The following is an 18112-nucleotide window of genomic DNA, read 5'->3' as shown; positions in this document are numbered from 1 at the left end:
AATGGCACATAAATGTGTGCAGCTAAAAGTAGGTCTTCTTGTAGATTCTCTTGCTTTGCTTATTGGAATGTGTGTTGGGGGAATATCCCTAAGACCACCCCTATGTGTGGTGATTTGCTAGAAGGACTCACAGACCTCAGCATATAGTCATACTCATGGCTATGATTTATTACAGCTAAAGGATACAAAGCAAAATGAGCCAAAAGAAAAGGCACATGGGGCAGAATCTAAAGGAAACCAGTTGCAAGCTTCCAAGAGTCTTCTCCTAGTGGAGTCACACAGGATGGACTTAATTCCCCTTGCAATGAGTTGTGACAACACATATGAAATGTTGTCTACCAGGGAAACTCATTAGGAACTCAGTGCCTAAGATTTTTATGAGGGGCTGGTCATGTAGGCATCTTCTGCCTCGCCTGTATCAAAATTCCAGACTCCCAGAAGGAAATCAGGTATTCAGTTATAAGCCACATTGTTTATATATACAGTTTAGGCATGATGAGCCACTCTTGTCAGGGAATGGTGAGAACCCTCTTAAGAGTCAATTTCCAAGATGCCAGCCAAGGGCCAACCTTTCACGCAGGCCTTCCTAAGGATAACAGTATCAGGCCTAATATGTTAACTCTTTTCTGCACACTGTTTAAACTGGTTCAGCCATTCTGGAAAGCACTTGGACACTATTTATCAAAGTTAAGTATGTATATGACCTAGTGGTTCCATTCCTGAATATCCCAGGGAAATTCTCACAGAGATCCATGAGGCAGCACTTACAAGGCTGTTGATTGCCTGGCAGAGTTGTGTGTGGTAGAATGCAGTTAGAAGCAACTTAGGGATTTATCACTGAGGGATGGATGAGAAACATGGGGGATGCTTACTGTGGGGTATTATATAGTAAGAAACAACAGACTAGATGTATGTACCTTATAGCAATGCGTGTAGAAATCGTAAACATAGTGTTGAGTGGGGAAAGTAGAATATAGAATGGTGGTTCTTAATTGGAGCCTGCCCTGTGCATTGTAGGGTGTTTAACAGCATTCCCATTCCTGTTCTCTATCGACTGGATGCCAGTAGTACCCACCACCCAGTTGTGACAACCAGAAATCTCTCCAGACATTGTCACATGTCCCCTGGGGGACAAAAAGAACCATTGATCTGTTGAAATAATCATATGCTTTTACCCTTTAATCTGTTAATGTGGTGAATTTGGATTGAGCAATTTTCATATGTTAAATGAACGTTGTATTCCTAGGATAAACCCTACCTAATCATAGTGTATTATCCTTTTTTATGTATTAGTTTGCCCTTTTAAAAAAATTGGATTGTTTACCCTTTTATTAGGCAGTTCTATGATTTCTTGTTTGTTTGTTTGTTTTTGCTGAGGAAGGTTAGCCCCTAGCTAACATCTGTTGCCAATCTTCCTCTTTTTTTGCTTGAGGAAGATTATCCTAGAGCTAACATCTGTGCCAGTCTTCCACTACTTTATATGTGTGTCGCCACCACAGCATGGCTGACAAGCAGTGTAGGTCTGAACCCAGGGTCAGACCACGGAAGCCTGGGCTGCTGAAGCAGAGTATGCTGAACTTAACCACTATGCCATGGAGCTGGCCCCTCTATGATTTCGTTTTTTATCAGCTTTGTTTAGGTATAATTTACATATAATAAGATTCACCAATTTTAAGTGTGTAATTTCATGAGTTTTAACAAATGTATATAGTTGTGTAACTGTCATCATAACCAAGATATAGAACATTTATATCACTTCATCATGTTCTCTCTTTCTCCCTTTGTAGTCAGTCTCTACTCCAACCCCAGGCCCTTGGCTAACACTAATCTGCTTTCTGTTATTGTAATTTTACTTTTTCTAGAATAAATGGAATCATACAGTAGTAATCTTTTGAGTTTAGATTCTTAACATAGTGCCTTTGATATCCATCCATGCTGATGCACATATCAGTAGTTAGTTCTTTTTTATTTCTTAGTAATCCATTGTCTGGATATACCACCCATTCACCAGTTCATTCCAGGACATCTGAGTTGTATACTAGGTTGTTTATATCTGTGGAATTACTAGGTTGCATGGTAGATGTTTGTTTAACAGTAAGATACTGCCAAAGTGTTTTCCAAAGTTGCTGTACCATTTTGCTTCCTCACTTGTAATATATTATGAGAGTTCTAGTCACTCCACATGGTTGTCAGCACTTGGTATTATCAGTATTTTTTATTTTAGCCATTCTAATAGGTGTGTATTGGGTGTTTTATTGTGGTTTTAGTTTGTATTTCCATAATGGCTAATGATGTTGAACATTATTTATTTATATTTTTTGTGGAAGATTAGCCCCAAGCTAACATCTGCTGCCAATCCTCCTCTTTTTGCTGGGGAAGACTGGCCCTGAGCTAACATCCATACCCATCTTCCTCTACTTTATATGTGGGATGCCTGCCACAGCATGGCTTGCCAAGTGGTGCTTAGGTCCACACCCACGATCTGAACTGGCAAACCCCGGGCCACCAAAGCGGAAGGTGCAAACTTAACCACTGCGCCACTGGGCTGACCCCCAATGTTGAACATTTTTTCATGTACTTATTTGCAATCTATATACAAATCTTTGGTGAAGTGTCTGTTCATGTCTTTTGCTCATTTTTAAGTGGGTGGTTTCTTATTGTTTAGTTTCAAGAGTTCTTTTTGTATTCTGTTTACATATCCTTACTCAGAAATGTGATTTGCAAAGATTTTCTCCCAGTCTGTGGCTTAGCCTTTCATTTTCTTGTGTCTTTGAAAAGCATAAGTAAAAGTTTATTTTTAAATTCAAAGATTTTGTTGAAATTCAGTGTATCATTTTTTATTCTTTTATGGCTCATGTTTTTTGGAGTCTTCTGTAAGAAATCTTTGCCTAACCCAAGGTCACAAAGATTTTTTTCCTGTTTTCTTATAAAAATTGTGTAGTTTTATTCCTTATATTTAGGTCTGTGATCCTTTTTTGAGGTAATTTTTATATATAGTGCAAAACAAGGGTCAAGGTTAATTTGTTTCCATATGGATATCCAGTTGTTCCAACACCATTTGTTGACAAAACTGACTCCCCCACTGAATTGCCTGGAGACGTTTGTCAAAAATCAATTGATCAAGTATATATATGGGTCCATTTTTAGGGATACTATTCTGTTCCAGTGATTAATGTAACTATTCATATACTAATACTACACTGTCTTTTTTTGTTGTTATTGTTGCTGTTTTTTATTGATATAATTGAAGTATAATATTAGTTTCAGGTGTACAACATAATGATTTGATTTATGTATGTATTGTGAAATGATCACCACAAGAAGTCTACTTAACATCTATCACCATGCATAGTTACAAATATTTTTTCCCTCGTGCTGTCTTGATTAATGTAGCTTCATAACAATTCTTGAAAGCAGGTAGCGTAAGTCCTCCAAATTCCTTCTTTTTCAAAACAATTTTGGCTATGATTTGTACTTCTATATAAATTTATCTCATCACAAGGAGAAATTTTTTTTCTCTTCTTTGAATTGTATCTGTGTGAGATGAAGGATGTTAACTAAACCTATTGTAGTCATCGTTTCACAATATAGGTAAATCAAACCATCATGCTGTACACCTTTAACTTATACAGTGATGTCAATTATTTCTTAATAAAACTGGGGAAAAAAAGAATCAGCTTGCCAAGTTTTATCAAGAAGCGAAAACAAACAAAAAAATCTCTGCCAGCATTTTGATTAGTATTGCATTAAATCTGTAAATCAATTTTGGGAAAATTGACACATTTTGTGTTCCATGAACATCTACCTGTTTATCTATTTAGGTTTTCTGTAATTTCTCCTCGCATTGTTTCTAGTTTTCATTGTATAGATCTTGGCTTTATTTTTAAAAATTGATTTATAAGTATTTAATTTTTTCTACTATTATAAATGATATTTTATTTCAATTTCCTATAGTTTGTTGCTATGATATAGAAATGCAATTAATTTTTGTATATTGACTTTGAATTCTCACACGTTACTGAATTCACTAATTGGTTCTAGTTGTTTTTTTTATAGATTCCTTGGGATTTTACACAATCATGTCATTTCTGAATAAAGACAGTTTTATTTCTTATTTTTCAATCTATATGCTTTCTGTTTCCTTTCCTTGTCGTATTGCACTGACCAGGACCTCCAGTACAGTGTTAACTAGAAATGGTGAGAACAGGCATATTTTGTTTTGTACCTGATCTTAGGGGCATGCTTTCAGTATTTCACCATTGAGAATGATATTAGCTTTAGGTTTTTCATGTTTACCCTTTATCACATTTGGAGAAGTTTCTTTTTATTCTTTGCTTGCTGGTGACGTTTATCATAAATGTGTTTTCTCAAGTGCTTATTATGTGTCTAATGAAACAATCATGTGATTTTTATCTTTTAATATGTTAAGGTGGTGAATTGAATTGGGATAAATCCCTCCTAATCATGATGTATCATCCTTCTAATGTACTATTTTGCCTGTGTATTTTTTTTTAATTAGGTTGCTTGTCTTTTTATTATTAAGCTCTAAGATTTCTTTTTATATATTGGATATAAGTCCTTTGTTATATGTTTTTTCTAATTTCTTTTGATCTGTATAGCTTGCCTGTTTAGTTTTCTTTAAATAATAGTTTTTTAAGTACGTGTGTAATAACTTCATCTTGATTTTTTGTCTATCAGTTTCTATTGCCTTTTATTTCTCTGAGGTTTTGTTCATGTCTTATATTCTCATACATCAGGCTATTTTTGAAAGAGTACTGAACAATGTAGAAGAAAAATTGTAGAGCTTTTTTAAAACTTGAAAATAATTTCAGACTTACAGAAAAGTTGAAAAATAAGAGCAATACAAGGATACCAAAGCATCATTTACCCAGATTCACCTATTGTTATCATTTCACTGCTTTTGCTTTATCATTTGAAGGTTCTCTCCCTCTCTCCTTACTCTCTTCTCCTCCCCTCTCTCTATATGTATATTTATATATATGTACATACACATTACATACACTCATGTATTTTTTTCCTCAGTCCTTTGTGTTTAACTTGCATACATCATGGCCTGTTTACCCCTAAATACTCCAAGGCATATTTCCTAAGGGATATTCTATGGAGATAATTTGAGGCTCTAGACGATATGATTCCTTCGAACAAATTTATTATATTTTTCCAGCCTTTAATAGCTTTTCTCAGTGGTAGGATTTATCAAAAACAATTTAGTCTGCCATTGCTGGAAATAGAACCTCTGACCTATATCTTTTTATGATCCAGTGCCAGAGTTTTGTTGCCATAATCTGCTTTACTATTGTCAGGGCCAGTCTCTCCTCATTACCCTTCTGTTATAGAATTTCCTTACTATTCCAACTTATTTATTTTTTCTATTTGAATTTTGTATAATTAGTTTGTTAGTTCCCAAATAATTCCTTTATTTTTATTATTAAATTATGAATTAGTTTAGGAAAAATTGACATTGTTACCATTTTAATATTCCTACATAAGAACAGGGTCTGTTTTTCCCTTTCTCCAAAACTTCTTTTGGAGTCTTCAGTAGCATTTCCATTTCTCTCTGTTTTTTCCTCTGCTCATAGCAAGATGGATTCTGGATATACTCTGAGTACTGTAACAACCACCTGGACGCCTGCATGGAGCTCTCCAAACTGATGAAGGATAGCCGCTACCAGCACTTCTTTGAAGCCTGTCGCCTCTTGCAGCAGATGATCGACATTGCTATTGATGGTTTCCTTTTGACTCCAGTGCAGAAGATCTGCAAGTATCCCTTACAGTTGGCTGAGCTCCTTAAGTATACTGCCCAGGACCACAGGTAAGGGATTGAAGGAGACAGGAGTGAGGGAGAGGGCCTCCTCTACACGTTGGAGAATATATGTCCTTTTGCCTTTTCTGAGTTTCTGGTAGCTTATCTGCACAATGGGATGATGATATATTCTTGCTTAGCTCACAAGGCTGGTGTGTGTATAAACTGAGAGAATGCTTGCGAGAGTTGCTTATAAAGTTGTAAATCAGTATGCACACAAAATCAGTATGCATCATCATTATTGTACAACTTAGACCTTGCCTTGAGGGATCTTATAGGCCTGGTTTTTAGTCCTGAGTTCAGCCAAGTGAATCACCCAGATGGAGTAATTGTTTAACTATTTATTTTGCTCTACTTCAAATTCCAGATTCAGATATCCTGGTAACAGCCTTCCCAATTTGTACTGACCTTAGATTTCTTTCGCAAGGCTGCTTCCCTGGTCTTTTTCAGTCTTTTCCACCCCCCTCCGCCTCGTCCCAACTGTACATTTCACTTAGGCCCAGAGCATGACTGAGGGAGAATACACTTGAGACTTCCCCTGAAGTTTTTTAGTATTTTGAAGAAAACCAACCCAGCATGGACCAAGGTGCTTATCTCTCTCTGAATGGAAATGATACCACTAACCAGTAAGTTATATGATGGGAGTCATCTCCAGCAATGGGAATGGTCTACAGTGAACCATCTCCCACTCTTTCACATGCTTTACTTCGTGACCTAAAGCCCCAGCCTATTTCCACCCTGTCTTTAATTGGTGTTAAATCACTAACCTTAGACTTGTTGGCCTAGATTTTAACTCTCTTCCTGATTAAGCACTCCAAGAAGAAAGAAGGCCTTTGCTCAATTTCCCTTAGCTTTCTGCCTGATTGTCATTAGGCCTGTTTTCTACTTTCATTTGGCTCCATTGCCTGCTTTCCTTGGAGCTGACTTCCAGACCTAGTTACATAAGGCTCTGGGTATGGGCCAGTTGGTTTTGTTTATGTCAAGCTTCTAGGCTAATCTCTGGGTTCATTTTTAACTTGATATTGTTCCTTTAGCAAATCATGGGTCATGTGCTTCAGTTGTCTGGAGCCCTGGACAGATATCAGATTTGAATCCAAATGTGGTGGCACTGGACTCTCCCTTTGTGTGAACAACAACAGAGAAGGTAACTCTGCCTTCCATGCTCTGTTTATTGTGAGGGAGGCAGGTAGAGAAGGACCCTGCAAATGAAGACTCTGCTTCCTCCTCCCTGAGTCTGTTTACTAGCTTGGGGATGGTGGAGGTACTCATTAGACATGAAATTTGGAGGTGACTAAATCTCACTTGAAAAAATTTAATATAGCTCATTTCCAGAACTGAGTCCCAAGTTTTCTAAGGATGCATTTTCTTGTGAAAGCTAATAGGACACTGAAGAACTTCTACTAAAATTAAGATATTTTAAAAATAAACGTGAAAAATATTTATGGTACCTAAAATGGAAAAACCCTTAAAGGAAAATCTTTTAGTCAGATTTCCTCATTCTGTGGTTGGAAAGACTGAGAGGCCCAGAAAGAAAAAACAACAAAGAGCAAAGCAGGGACACAAAGTGTGGACTGTGGTCTTGGAACCTAGCTTTCTAAAAAGCCCTCCAGGTGGTTTTCATGCCAAGGAAGGTTTGTGAGCCATTGTACTAGCCAGTCTGGAGGGCCTCTTTTGGTTCTGCCAGCCCATGATGTCATGAGCCTAAATGCCCTCCACAGTTATACTTCATGGTGCTAAGTGACCAGAAGCAGCCACTCTTGCTGCTATTATATGTAAATCTCAATGGAACAGGCTTCAGACTAATGGTTTTAAAGCTGGGATATTCAAAGAGTAGTTCTCAAATGTTTGGGGTTTTTTTTTGTGTGTGAAGAAGATTGGCCCTAGACTAACATCTGTTGCCAATCTTCCTCTTTTTGCTTGAGGAAGATTGTCACTGAGCTAACATCTGTGCCAATCTTCCTCTATTTTATGTGGGATGCTGCCACAGCATGGCTTGACAAGCAGTGATAGGTCTGTACCTGGGATCTAAACCTCCAAAGCTGGGGTTACCAAAGCAGAGCACACAAACTTAACCACTATGCCACTGGGCCGGCCCCTCAAATGTTTTTATATCACAGCTCATCTTCCACCTACTCCTGAGTATCCATTCCATGGAACCTAACAAGAGGCTCTAAAAATCATACTTGTGGACTGATGATATTAATTAGGTAAATTATATATTGCATAACTGCTTTTAAGAGCCCCAGAAAGACCATTTTCCAAGCACAGCCAAAAGTTATGTTAGTTTCTTAGGCCAAAGCAACTCCAGGGCTTTATTGGGATTAGTGGTAGCCAGTAAGATAAAACATCTGCCTGAGATTTGCCATTATTGTGCTCTTTCACCTTGTGACTGGAACCCTACTTCAAGGCCTTCTTGCCCTCTGGGTCCCTGGTCCCCTCTCCTTCTACTCCCTGGGCTCCAGAGTACTGAGAGAGTAGTTCAAGCAGTGCATGACTACATCAATTCCTGTCCTCCTTCGGGTGACCTGTTGGGCCCAGCACTACCCCCAGGCCATGGGCCACCCCTTTTGACAGGCCTTAGAAAGCTGTATCAAGATAGCAGCTCCTGTGATACATGTCAGGGTAGCTTGGATCAGAAGGGAATTAGGGGATGCTGCCAGCCTGAAGGCTTAGTCAGATAGGTGTTCAGATAGGTAGGTCTGAAATGCAGGCAGTCAGAGTGGCCTCTTAAGGAGAAGATTAGATGGATGGAGAGTGATAAATGTAGAATAATACTACCTTTACTTACAGAAGGGTGACTTGTCCTAAAGCGAGTGGGGTTTGTTAGAGATGGGGACATTCCACCTCTAACCATTGTGAGGAAAGCAGCCAGCTAAAAATGACTAAGGTTGACTCGCAGTATGGCACAGTGGCAGTGATGACTCCATGGCTGAGTAGTACATGGGGTCAGGCAGAAGTAATAAGAATTCTCATGCCAGCACTGTCCAATAGAACTTTCTACAATGATGTAAATGTTCTATGTCTGTGCTATCTAATATAGTAGCCACTGGCCACATATGGCTATTGAGTACTGAGAAATGTAGCTGGAGTAACTGAGAAACTAAATTTTTAATTTTATTTAATTTTATTTAAATGTGGCTAGTGGCTGCCGTATTGGACAGTATAGCTGTATGCTTTACCTCCCAGAAAATGTCTTAAGGCATTTTCCTGATGCCCTCAAATCAGAGAGAGGAATGGCGTGGGAGAGAGAAAATGGGCCCAAAGAACAGAGATACTTATTTATGTCAGCAGCTTTTACACTGCAGCTACCTGTTCTATCATCACCCTATTACCCTGCTTCTAAGTGGCAGATTCAGATAGTCTTTCCAGGGGGACGCTTTGACAATGTTACAAAGACCAACAAATCCCCCATAGGCTAGAGCAAGAAACTGTGAAAGGGTGAAATGGAACAGGAACAAGTGTAAACTTTTGCAGTTGGGTCTAAGAAATCAACAGTTCACGGACAGACTGAGAGAGATGCGGCTTATAAACAGCATGTTTTAAAGAGACTTAGGAAGTATTAGTCGACTAATTAGTATTAGTATTAACCTCAATATGAGTCAGCAGTGGGATCCAGAAGAAAAACTGATAATAGCTAACATTCATTAAGGCTCAGAATAAAGAAGAGGGTTTTTTTTTTTTACGACTTGTCTTGAGACAGAATAGACTGGTTAGGAGATATAGTGAGCATCCTGTCACTGGAGGTGATAAAATGCAGTAGCATTTGAAGACTATAGTCTTGCAGGTGTGCAGAGAGCAGACTAGAACCAGGGAGGCCAGCTAAGAGGAGGTGCTATATGGTATCTGCCCTGAGATTTAGAACTGCCTTCTCTGTACCTATTTGGTCCACTACCCCACATTTCAATGTAGTAGGAAAGAAAAAGACAGTTGCTGCATCTTTTTTTTTTCCTCCTCTCTTCTTTCTGACTGGTGCTGGGACAGTGAGCAGGTTAGTGACCACAAGGCATGTTCAGCTTCTCTAAGGAAAAGATAGTTAAGACTGTACCATAATTCATCCTCCTGTCTTCTCAGTTTATTGTAGCTTTACCAAATGTCTGGGATCTCACTTTCAATCTGCTTCCCACAGGAGCCATTTGATTGGAAATCAGGTCAGATAAGTAGAGAAAACTGGGCAGGGTGATATAACCTTCAACAAGTGGGCCATCCAAAGTCCTGGGAAGCTGGGCCTAGGGTTGCACTTCTGGGACTGGAGGTTTTGAGAGACAACCCATGTGATGTCTATACTAGAAAAATGTTTGGTCTCTATTAATAATACTGCTAACATTTACTATGAGCCAAGAGTAAAAGAGTTTACATGGATGATTAAACCCTGAAGAAATCCTACTGTAATTTTTCCCATTTTACAGATGATGAAGCTGAGTCATTGAAAAGATGAATGAGATTTTCCAAAGGTCATACCACTAGTCAGTGACAAAACTAGGGTTAGAGCCCAAGGAGTCTGGCTCCAGATTCTGTTCTTAACCACTATGCTACATCCTATCTCTATATTGTACAGGAGGAAAGGTGTGGATGGTATTTCACACTGACTTTGGGCAGAGTTTCTTACAAATAGGTGATAGAAGAGATGATAAAGTGGTCCGGACCATTCCATGTGTGAAGCTTCTTTCTTGATCCTTGGCTGGTTATATCTGATAGGACACAAAAATAATGGGCTAAAAAAAGATAGGAGTCTATTTCTCTTTTCTATAAAAGAAGTCTGCAGGTAGGTAGTCTGTGGCTGCTGTGTGGCTCCATGGTCATCACAGACTTGGGCTCCTTCCAACTTTCTGTTATCTTATCTTTAGGAGTATGGACTTTGTTCTTATGGTCCAAGATGGTTCCTAGAACTTCATCCATCACATCTACATTGCAGTATCAGGTTTAGGTAAGGACCAAAGAAGGGCATGTTATCTTCATTAAAGGAGGTTTCTGAAGAGTTCTGCCCAACACTTCTATTTACATATCATGGGACAGAACTTAGTTACATATTCACCCCTTACTGTAAAGTATATAAAATGTAGCCTTTTACTCCATGTAGCATAGGTTCCATTTGAAAATCAGGGCTGTGTTACTAAATAAGAAGAGGAGAATGGATGTCAGGGTTGCCACTGAGCACAATGGTTCTCTGGTACATTGATTCATCCAACTTGTACTTTTGTGTCTTCACAGTGACTACAGGTATGTGGCAGCTGCTCTGGCTGTCATGAGAAATGTGACTCAGCAAATCAATGAGCGCAAGCGGCGTTTGGAGAATATCGACAAGATTGCCCAGTGGCAGGCCTCTGTCCTAGACTGGGAGGTAGGATCCTTACCATAGGGGTAATGGGGAGTCTGAATCGCTTAGCCAGAACTTCCCATCATAGCCACGGATGAACAAAGAGATATTAGATTTGAAGAGCAGCAGGAAGGACTTAGATTAGAGCCAAGGCAAAACATCCTGTTAATGAGAGGTGTTATGTACTTGAATAGCTTTCTAAGAAAGTTGAGAAGGATTTCTAAGAGGAGGATTTCTAATTCTAGTAGGATTTCTAAGAAAGAGAAATCTTTGTAGCAATACTTCATTAAGAAAGGAAATGTTCATCTCTTTGGGTGTTGCCAGAAAACAGTTGGGTTGACTCAGTAGCCTTTCAAAGCTTTTTGAAGTCCTTGCATTTTATCATCACCAGGTGAATACCTAGATAAGGAGGTGTATGTACTAATTCACTCCCAGACATGGAATACAAGGTTGGTTCTCTGATGCGGGCCGTCCAACATACTTCTTTTCCTGTTGGTGGGTTCACCTCACTCTGACACATCTACTGGGTCTACTGAAGCCTGCACACTTGAGGCCACAACCATCATCCCTGCCAACTGACAGACCAAATTCTGTTTTTTGTCATCTGCTTATAAAAATAATCCCTGACAGCCTTTCATTCCATTGAAAACAGCCACAACTTCTCTGAACTCAGAAAGCCTTCAGTGGCTGAAGTCACTAAAGACTTCCCTTCCTAGATGCTCCCTTGCAGAGGATGTACACAGCCTAACGAATAGATTGAAATTTTGCCTCTGTAATGCCACTGCTCTGTTGAGGTTCCTGAGGTTTCTATTCAGCAGAAACAGAGCTGTGAATTATAAGGCCTTGCAGGTACCTGTGTGTTGAGTATGCTATGTAGTGTTTGTCTCTTATCCCCGCCAAGCGAACCCGGAGTAATGACATTTCGCATTTATCTCTCAGGCCCAAGTTGTGAAATCTGACAGTCCACAGGCTAATATAACCAAGATGGGAGAGGCTGGACATGCTACCAGGGAGGAAGTGGCAAACTTAAGCCTCATGGTTACAACATAGATGTTGAGCCAGCTCCCCATTCCACTGGCCTCAACTCAGGTATCATTTGCTGTGATTGAGAGGAAATATCTCTCTAACATTTCAAGCAGTTTAGCACATTTCAAGGGGATTAGGCATTGGCCTTACAGACAGCTACTTAACCAAGGTCCAGGAAAAATCATCTTTCCTTTATCCTGCTACCTCTGTTCCTCCTTAATGTAGCTGGCTAGAAAAGACTACAATTCTGAGCAGCTGGCATATTTTTGAGTCTTATTTGAAGGATAATGTCCCCATACAGTGTAGAAAACAACAGTGATTCTTTGAGATGCAGAGAAAATGATGATTCTGTATAAACAGACCCTCTTGCTCATAAGAGGAAGCCAGCACTGGCCCAGACTTATTAGGAAATCATAAGTTCTCCTTCCCTTGTGTTTGGTTTGCTTTGGCTAGTTGCCTGATCAGAGGCAGGGGGCTGGATCAAATGACGTCTAGCAAGCCCATCAACTCTAAGGCACTCTGAAATTGTGGCTAGTTAGCAGGCCTCTTTTTTCCTACACTTGGCAGTGTTCTCTGTAAGAGGATGTTCCCAGCAGCGGTTGTCTTCCTGTTCTCTGGAACATCTTCCCTCCTCCCAATACCTGGAAGATCTAATTCCTCCATGTGCTCTGGGCCTCCAGTCCCTGCAGCTGGGGCCATGGGGAACCAAGAATAGCTTGAAATTCCTTGGCCTGTCCATGGAGCTTCATTAATACCAAACTTGAAAGCACTGAACTATCATTTAAAGACTTGGCATCTCAGAAGGAATTTCATGTGTTTTTGTCTGGGAGTGAGGGTGGGAAACAAAAAGGCAGTTCTGAACGAGGATTGATAGGAGAAAAATTGCTCTTCTGCCTCCTTTGTTAACATGATTGATTGGTCCTCTGATCTCATCCCAGCCTGCACAACCCCGGCACCCTCCTTCTTGACAAAGCTCTTCTTCATCTAAATTGGTAAGAAGAAAAATTCCTTATGGTTCCCTTTTCAGACTCTGGGGTCACTGTGGAACTTACCAGCTCCAGAGGGGTTGCCTTCTAGGAATCCTTTTCTCCAGCAAGTCCTGATGGGTATATTTCAGAAGCCAGGTCTAAAGTATCTGTCACGTTTGCCATATCTGGTCTTAAAGACTTCTAGAATGTCAGAGTAGCCAGGGCTCTTTGGGGACTCCCCTAGAACAACTCTGGCTATGCTTGTGCACATGCACACCTGCAGATAGACGTGCACACACACACACACACACACACACACACACACCTTGTAATGATGGTGGAAGTCTGAGATGCTTATTTCTGACCAAGGCCACACAAAGCTAAAACTTGAATCTAATCTGGAGATTCCCTGTGTAGTGTTCTTTTCACTACTGCACAGCATACTCTTCTAACCTTCTACTTCCCACAGCCAAATTGCTTCCCTTTGTGATACTACAGGGACTTGTTTTTGCAGTAAAGGGTCCATATCTTAACAAGACAATAAGACTGCCTTTGGGGGAAAATCCAAATCCCAGTAAGGTTAAAGGTGGATGAGTGCTGAGGGATCTCCCTCAGAAAACCATAGGACGTTTCCATTCCATGACTTGCTGACTCTTGGCAACCTCACCGGTGTCTTGGTATAGGTTCTTTGTAAGTTCCACCTGCCCAAGCAGTTAAACTTGCAGAGAAAGATCATGCCAGCTTGCTGAGGGCTGCTTTGGGCAAGCCTTGCAAATGAAGAAAATGAAGCAGTGCTTTACTGTTTCTGCCACTCTCTTGCCTCCCCCAGATGTTTGAGCAAACAGGGTGGCTGTCAGAAGCAGCGCATGATAATTTTAGCTTAATTTGTCAAATGAGAAAGAGGAGTTATAGGGGAAACCTTCAGAGATTAATCTGCCTTGAAGAGGGATTGGGAAAGAGGGTGGAGGGTTGGTGGCATATAGGCAGTTGATGCCTGCTCAATAAATCAGAGCATCTGGTGAGAAAGCAGAAGGTCTTGCATTATAGCCAGGTCTGACCCACCCCCAATTTATTCCGTGAACATTCTGGGTCTTTTTGCCCAACTTCGTTTACCACCCCTGGCCCCTGCCAGCCTATGGGGACTAGAGTTCATGAAGCAACTCCTGCTCTGTCCCACCCCCCAGAACTCCTGAAAAATAAATGGATGAGTGGAAGTGTCACCCATACCTCTAAGTAATAATCAGTGCCTTAGAGCAGCTTAATGGAGCAGCAGGGAGAAGAAGCTATTCCCAAGGACTGCAGTTTCTGGGTAATTTCCATTTCTAATTTCTCTGACCTGAGGTTTCGTTGAGCTGTCACTTTGCCACCCTTCACACTCATTAGATCCACTTGAGACGAGGGGAGAAGGAACATATGTCTGACAACTTCTTTTTAATAGATTTTTCTTCTGGAGACTTTTACCAGGACCCCAAGTTTGTAACTCATGTTTGGGAACTTAATTGTATATGGTTGTGATTTCCTCCTCATGACACTCTGCCCCTCACTGCTGGTTATGTAATACCCAAGAACCTGTTACAGTTTACCATTGCATGATTGAATTCAAAGAAATTGGAGAAAACGCAAAAACCCAACGTGATGGAGGCAGAAAAAGCATCTATTTAAAAGGTAACGTGGTTTGATGAGGCATACTTCTGGGACGAGGACATCAAACGTGGAGCTGGATGGATTTGTTCTTTCCCTGCCCTCCTGTCAGTAGGCAGCATTGAAAATGAATTGTATGAAAAGGATGACGCTTCCCTTGTCTTTCTGTTCCTGGATCTGCTCAGGCCACAAACCTACATCAGACAATCAACCTGTAATTAGAATGGAGTGCTGGGCATTGGGATATTGAGATGAATGAGATGTGGCCTTGGCTATCCAGTCGGGGCAGATAAGTTCCAGGCAGAGGGAACAGTGTGAGCAAAATCCTGGAGGAATGGAAGAGAATAGAAGACCTGTGGGGAAGGGGGAAGTGGTAAGGAATTGTACTTTTTGGGGCAAGACAAAGAAATGTGTGGTGCAGTTTGGGCAGAGGAAGAAAAGGGTGAGAGCCCTGAACTCTGAGAGGGCTGTTTCCCTTACATGAACTGATTTGATGCTCTCAAGCAGCCATGTGATGTGAGACAAACAGGAACCTTTGTATTATCACCATTGTCCAAATGAGGAAACATATTGAGAGTGGTTAAGCTACTTCTCAAGAGCACATAGTGAATTGATGGCGGCACTGGGCCTAGAACCCAAGTCTTCTGAGATTCTTGACTCAGAAATCTTCCAAGGCAGCTGGTTGCTCCACTAAGGGATCATCATTCTGCTGTGGTTTGGTGGTTTAGAGCGTGAACTTTAGAGGGAGTCTGGCCTAGATTCTTTCACTTTGGGCAAATTACTTCCAATATCTCTGACCTTAGTTTTAGAGATAATAACAGTGCATTCCTTATTGGCTTGTTGTGAGTATTAATACGAATATGTGGCACAAGATATATGGCACACAGTAATAGTCAAGATAATGACTATCACTTATGTAGAGCTTACAGTGTGATGTGTACTTTCCTAAACACTTTATATATGTTAACTTATATAATCCTCACAATAGCCAGATGAGATTGGTACTGTTATTATCCTTATTTTAAAGATGAGAAAACTGAGGCAGAGAGAGGATATATGAGTTGCCCAACATCAGTCAGCTTGGAGGGCACAGGGGGTGTATTTTTTCAAGTGTTTTTTTTTTTCTCTTGGTGGAGTTACATGTGGCAAGTACTTAATATAGAATTAGCATCTCCTGGCTGGTACAGTGGGTGGACCACATGACACCGAGTAGTCCTTCTGATCTGATCATCCTCAGTTTAGCAAGAGGTGCCTTTAAAAGTCAACCTGGCCATCTTTGTAGGGCATTGGCCCCTTTTTATAGCTTTCTTTCACTTCATACATATTCAAAATGGACTGTGAGTCATCTTCCTGGCCTGCCTCAGGGTGGAGCATAGCAGACTGGTACAACTCTCAGCTTCCCATCCCTCTAACAGGGAAGCCCTGCATGCCTACCTCACTCTGAGGCCTTCCTCTCCCAGCCCTGGACCTCTGGAGGTTCTGTGCTAGTATGTAGGCCCCTCAAGGAGGAGTGTTTACCTGAGTTCTAAGGTATCCCTGAGGTGCAGTCTGGAATCACAGTAGTATCTCTGAGCTTTCTTTCTGAGGTTGTATTACTAGAATATATTTACACTGAGCTCCCATTTTCCTTCTCATCATTTAGACTGGAAAAACGTGGTATGCTCAAGAATACCATTTCTAGCCACCCCTCTTTTTGACCCACTGCCCTACCTAGGCTTTTTGCCTGTGATTATTTCTAGGGGTATGCAGTGGCCCCCATCTCTAACTTTGACTTGAAGCTTTTAGTTGCAAGGCTGAGATCTTAGCATCAGAGTATTAGGGCTAGGACCTTAGAGATCATCCTCGTATACCTCATTTAACATCTGGAAAAACTGAGACCCAGAGAGAGGAAGGGGCTGATTCTCCAGTGACTTTCTGGCCTAGAGACAGCATAATGTAGTAGCAAGAGTGAGTATACCCTCTGGAGCTGCAGAATTGGGTTTGGGTCATGAATGTCTAGCTAACTAGCTAGGTGACCTTGTCTGATCACTTTACCTCTATATACCTCAGACTATAAAATGAGAGCAAGAATATCCACTTCCCAGGGCTATGGTGAGGCTCAGAAGAGATAGAGAGATAGAGTGAAAGTATGTAGCACAATGTCTGACCAATATAGGTGCGTAGTAAATATTAACCCTCCTGAGTCCTGGGGCACTGTTCTTCATCTCCATCTTCACATAGGTCCTGGATTGGGCCTATGGCACACTCCTGTGCCCATGGCCTTTGGTGTGGTTTGCCTTGTGTTCCATGAATTCTGAGCACACATGTATTCATTTCTTCCACTGAGTTGTAATCCACTTGAGAACAGAGGCCAAGTTGGGTTCAGCATCTGACATATACCCCACCATACCTCTGACCTGGCAGAGTTACCATAAATAAAGGGTCCTTGGAAACTGTATAATTGAATTAGCTGAAAGTCGGGTGGTGTCTTGGAGCCTTTTTTGTGTCTTACTCTATATAGCAAGGAGGAGAAGTGGCTTCAGGCTCTCTAGGTAACAGTCCAAGGAAGCATGCGGTCATAAAGTTTCCTATTTAATCAACAGATTTTAACTAACTGAGAGGAGAAAAAAAAAACATTTTTAAGAGGATGAGTGGATTCTCTTTCTCTCTCTTTATTATCATCTGCTTCTTGCCTCCCCTGTCCCCTTTTACTTGTCTGGGAAGCCGAGAGACTTCTACCACCTGCTCAGATTACTCTTTAGGTATAAGACTAAGAGACTAGAGCTGGGATGAAAGACTGAGTCAGAAAGAGAGACTCATAGAGAAAAAGAGAAAAGGAAAATGAAAGACAGAGAGAACCAATGAACCTCATGGCAGCTGGTGCCTCTGGGGCCAGAGGGCAACTTGCATAGAGGGACTATAACAGTCCTGGGTGGTGGGGCCCCTTTGGCCTCAGGGTAGACAAGAGTGTGGGTTTCTACAGCTCCTGGAGCCTTTTAAAGATTCCCAAAATTCCCTCCCTCTATCAGGCCCTTTCTGTCCTCCTCCTACCCCAGTGTATGCCCAGTCCTAGGTGCCTCCAGGCAGATGACAAGGCCATCTCTCCCGCCTGGCTGCCTCTCACTGTCACATGTCCTCCCCAGGGTGAAGACATCTTAGACAGGAGCTCGGAGCTAATCTACACTGGGGAGATGGCCTGGATCTACCAGCCCTATGGCCGCAACCAGCAGCGGGTCTTCTTCCTGTTTGACCACCAGATGGTCCTCTGCAAGAAGGTAACCCTACCCCCTTCTTCCCTGAGGGAGATGGGCACCTCAGGGGGCACCGGCCCTACCCTCTGCATCATCCCCAGATCCCAGT

General features: G+C 41.2%; 1 protein-coding gene across 28 annotated transcripts in view; it reads left to right on the top strand.

Annotated features, from left to right (window-relative positions):
* The window catches only part of ARHGEF9 (Cdc42 guanine nucleotide exchange factor 9), a 569920-nt gene that overhangs the window by 504878 nt on the left and 46930 nt on the right, over window positions 1-18112 (top strand). For 17 of the 28 annotated variants that reach the window (NM_001433599.1, XM_070256606.1, XM_070256600.1 and 14 more), the window contains 3 exon segments: window positions 5601-5833; window positions 11033-11162; window positions 17896-18027. In NM_001433599.1, coding sequence (NP_001420528.1) covers window positions 5601-5833; window positions 11033-11162; window positions 17896-18027 — 495 coding nt within the window. 28 annotated transcript variants of the gene reach the window in all.

Source organism: Equus caballus, chromosome X (genome assembly GCF_041296265.1).
Source record: "Equus caballus isolate H_3958 breed thoroughbred chromosome X, TB-T2T, whole genome shotgun sequence".
Classification (NCBI taxonomy): domain Eukaryota; kingdom Metazoa; phylum Chordata; class Mammalia; order Perissodactyla; family Equidae; genus Equus; species Equus caballus.
The sequence above is the reverse complement of the archived record's forward strand: the minus strand, read 5'-3'. Positions and strand labels throughout refer to the sequence as shown.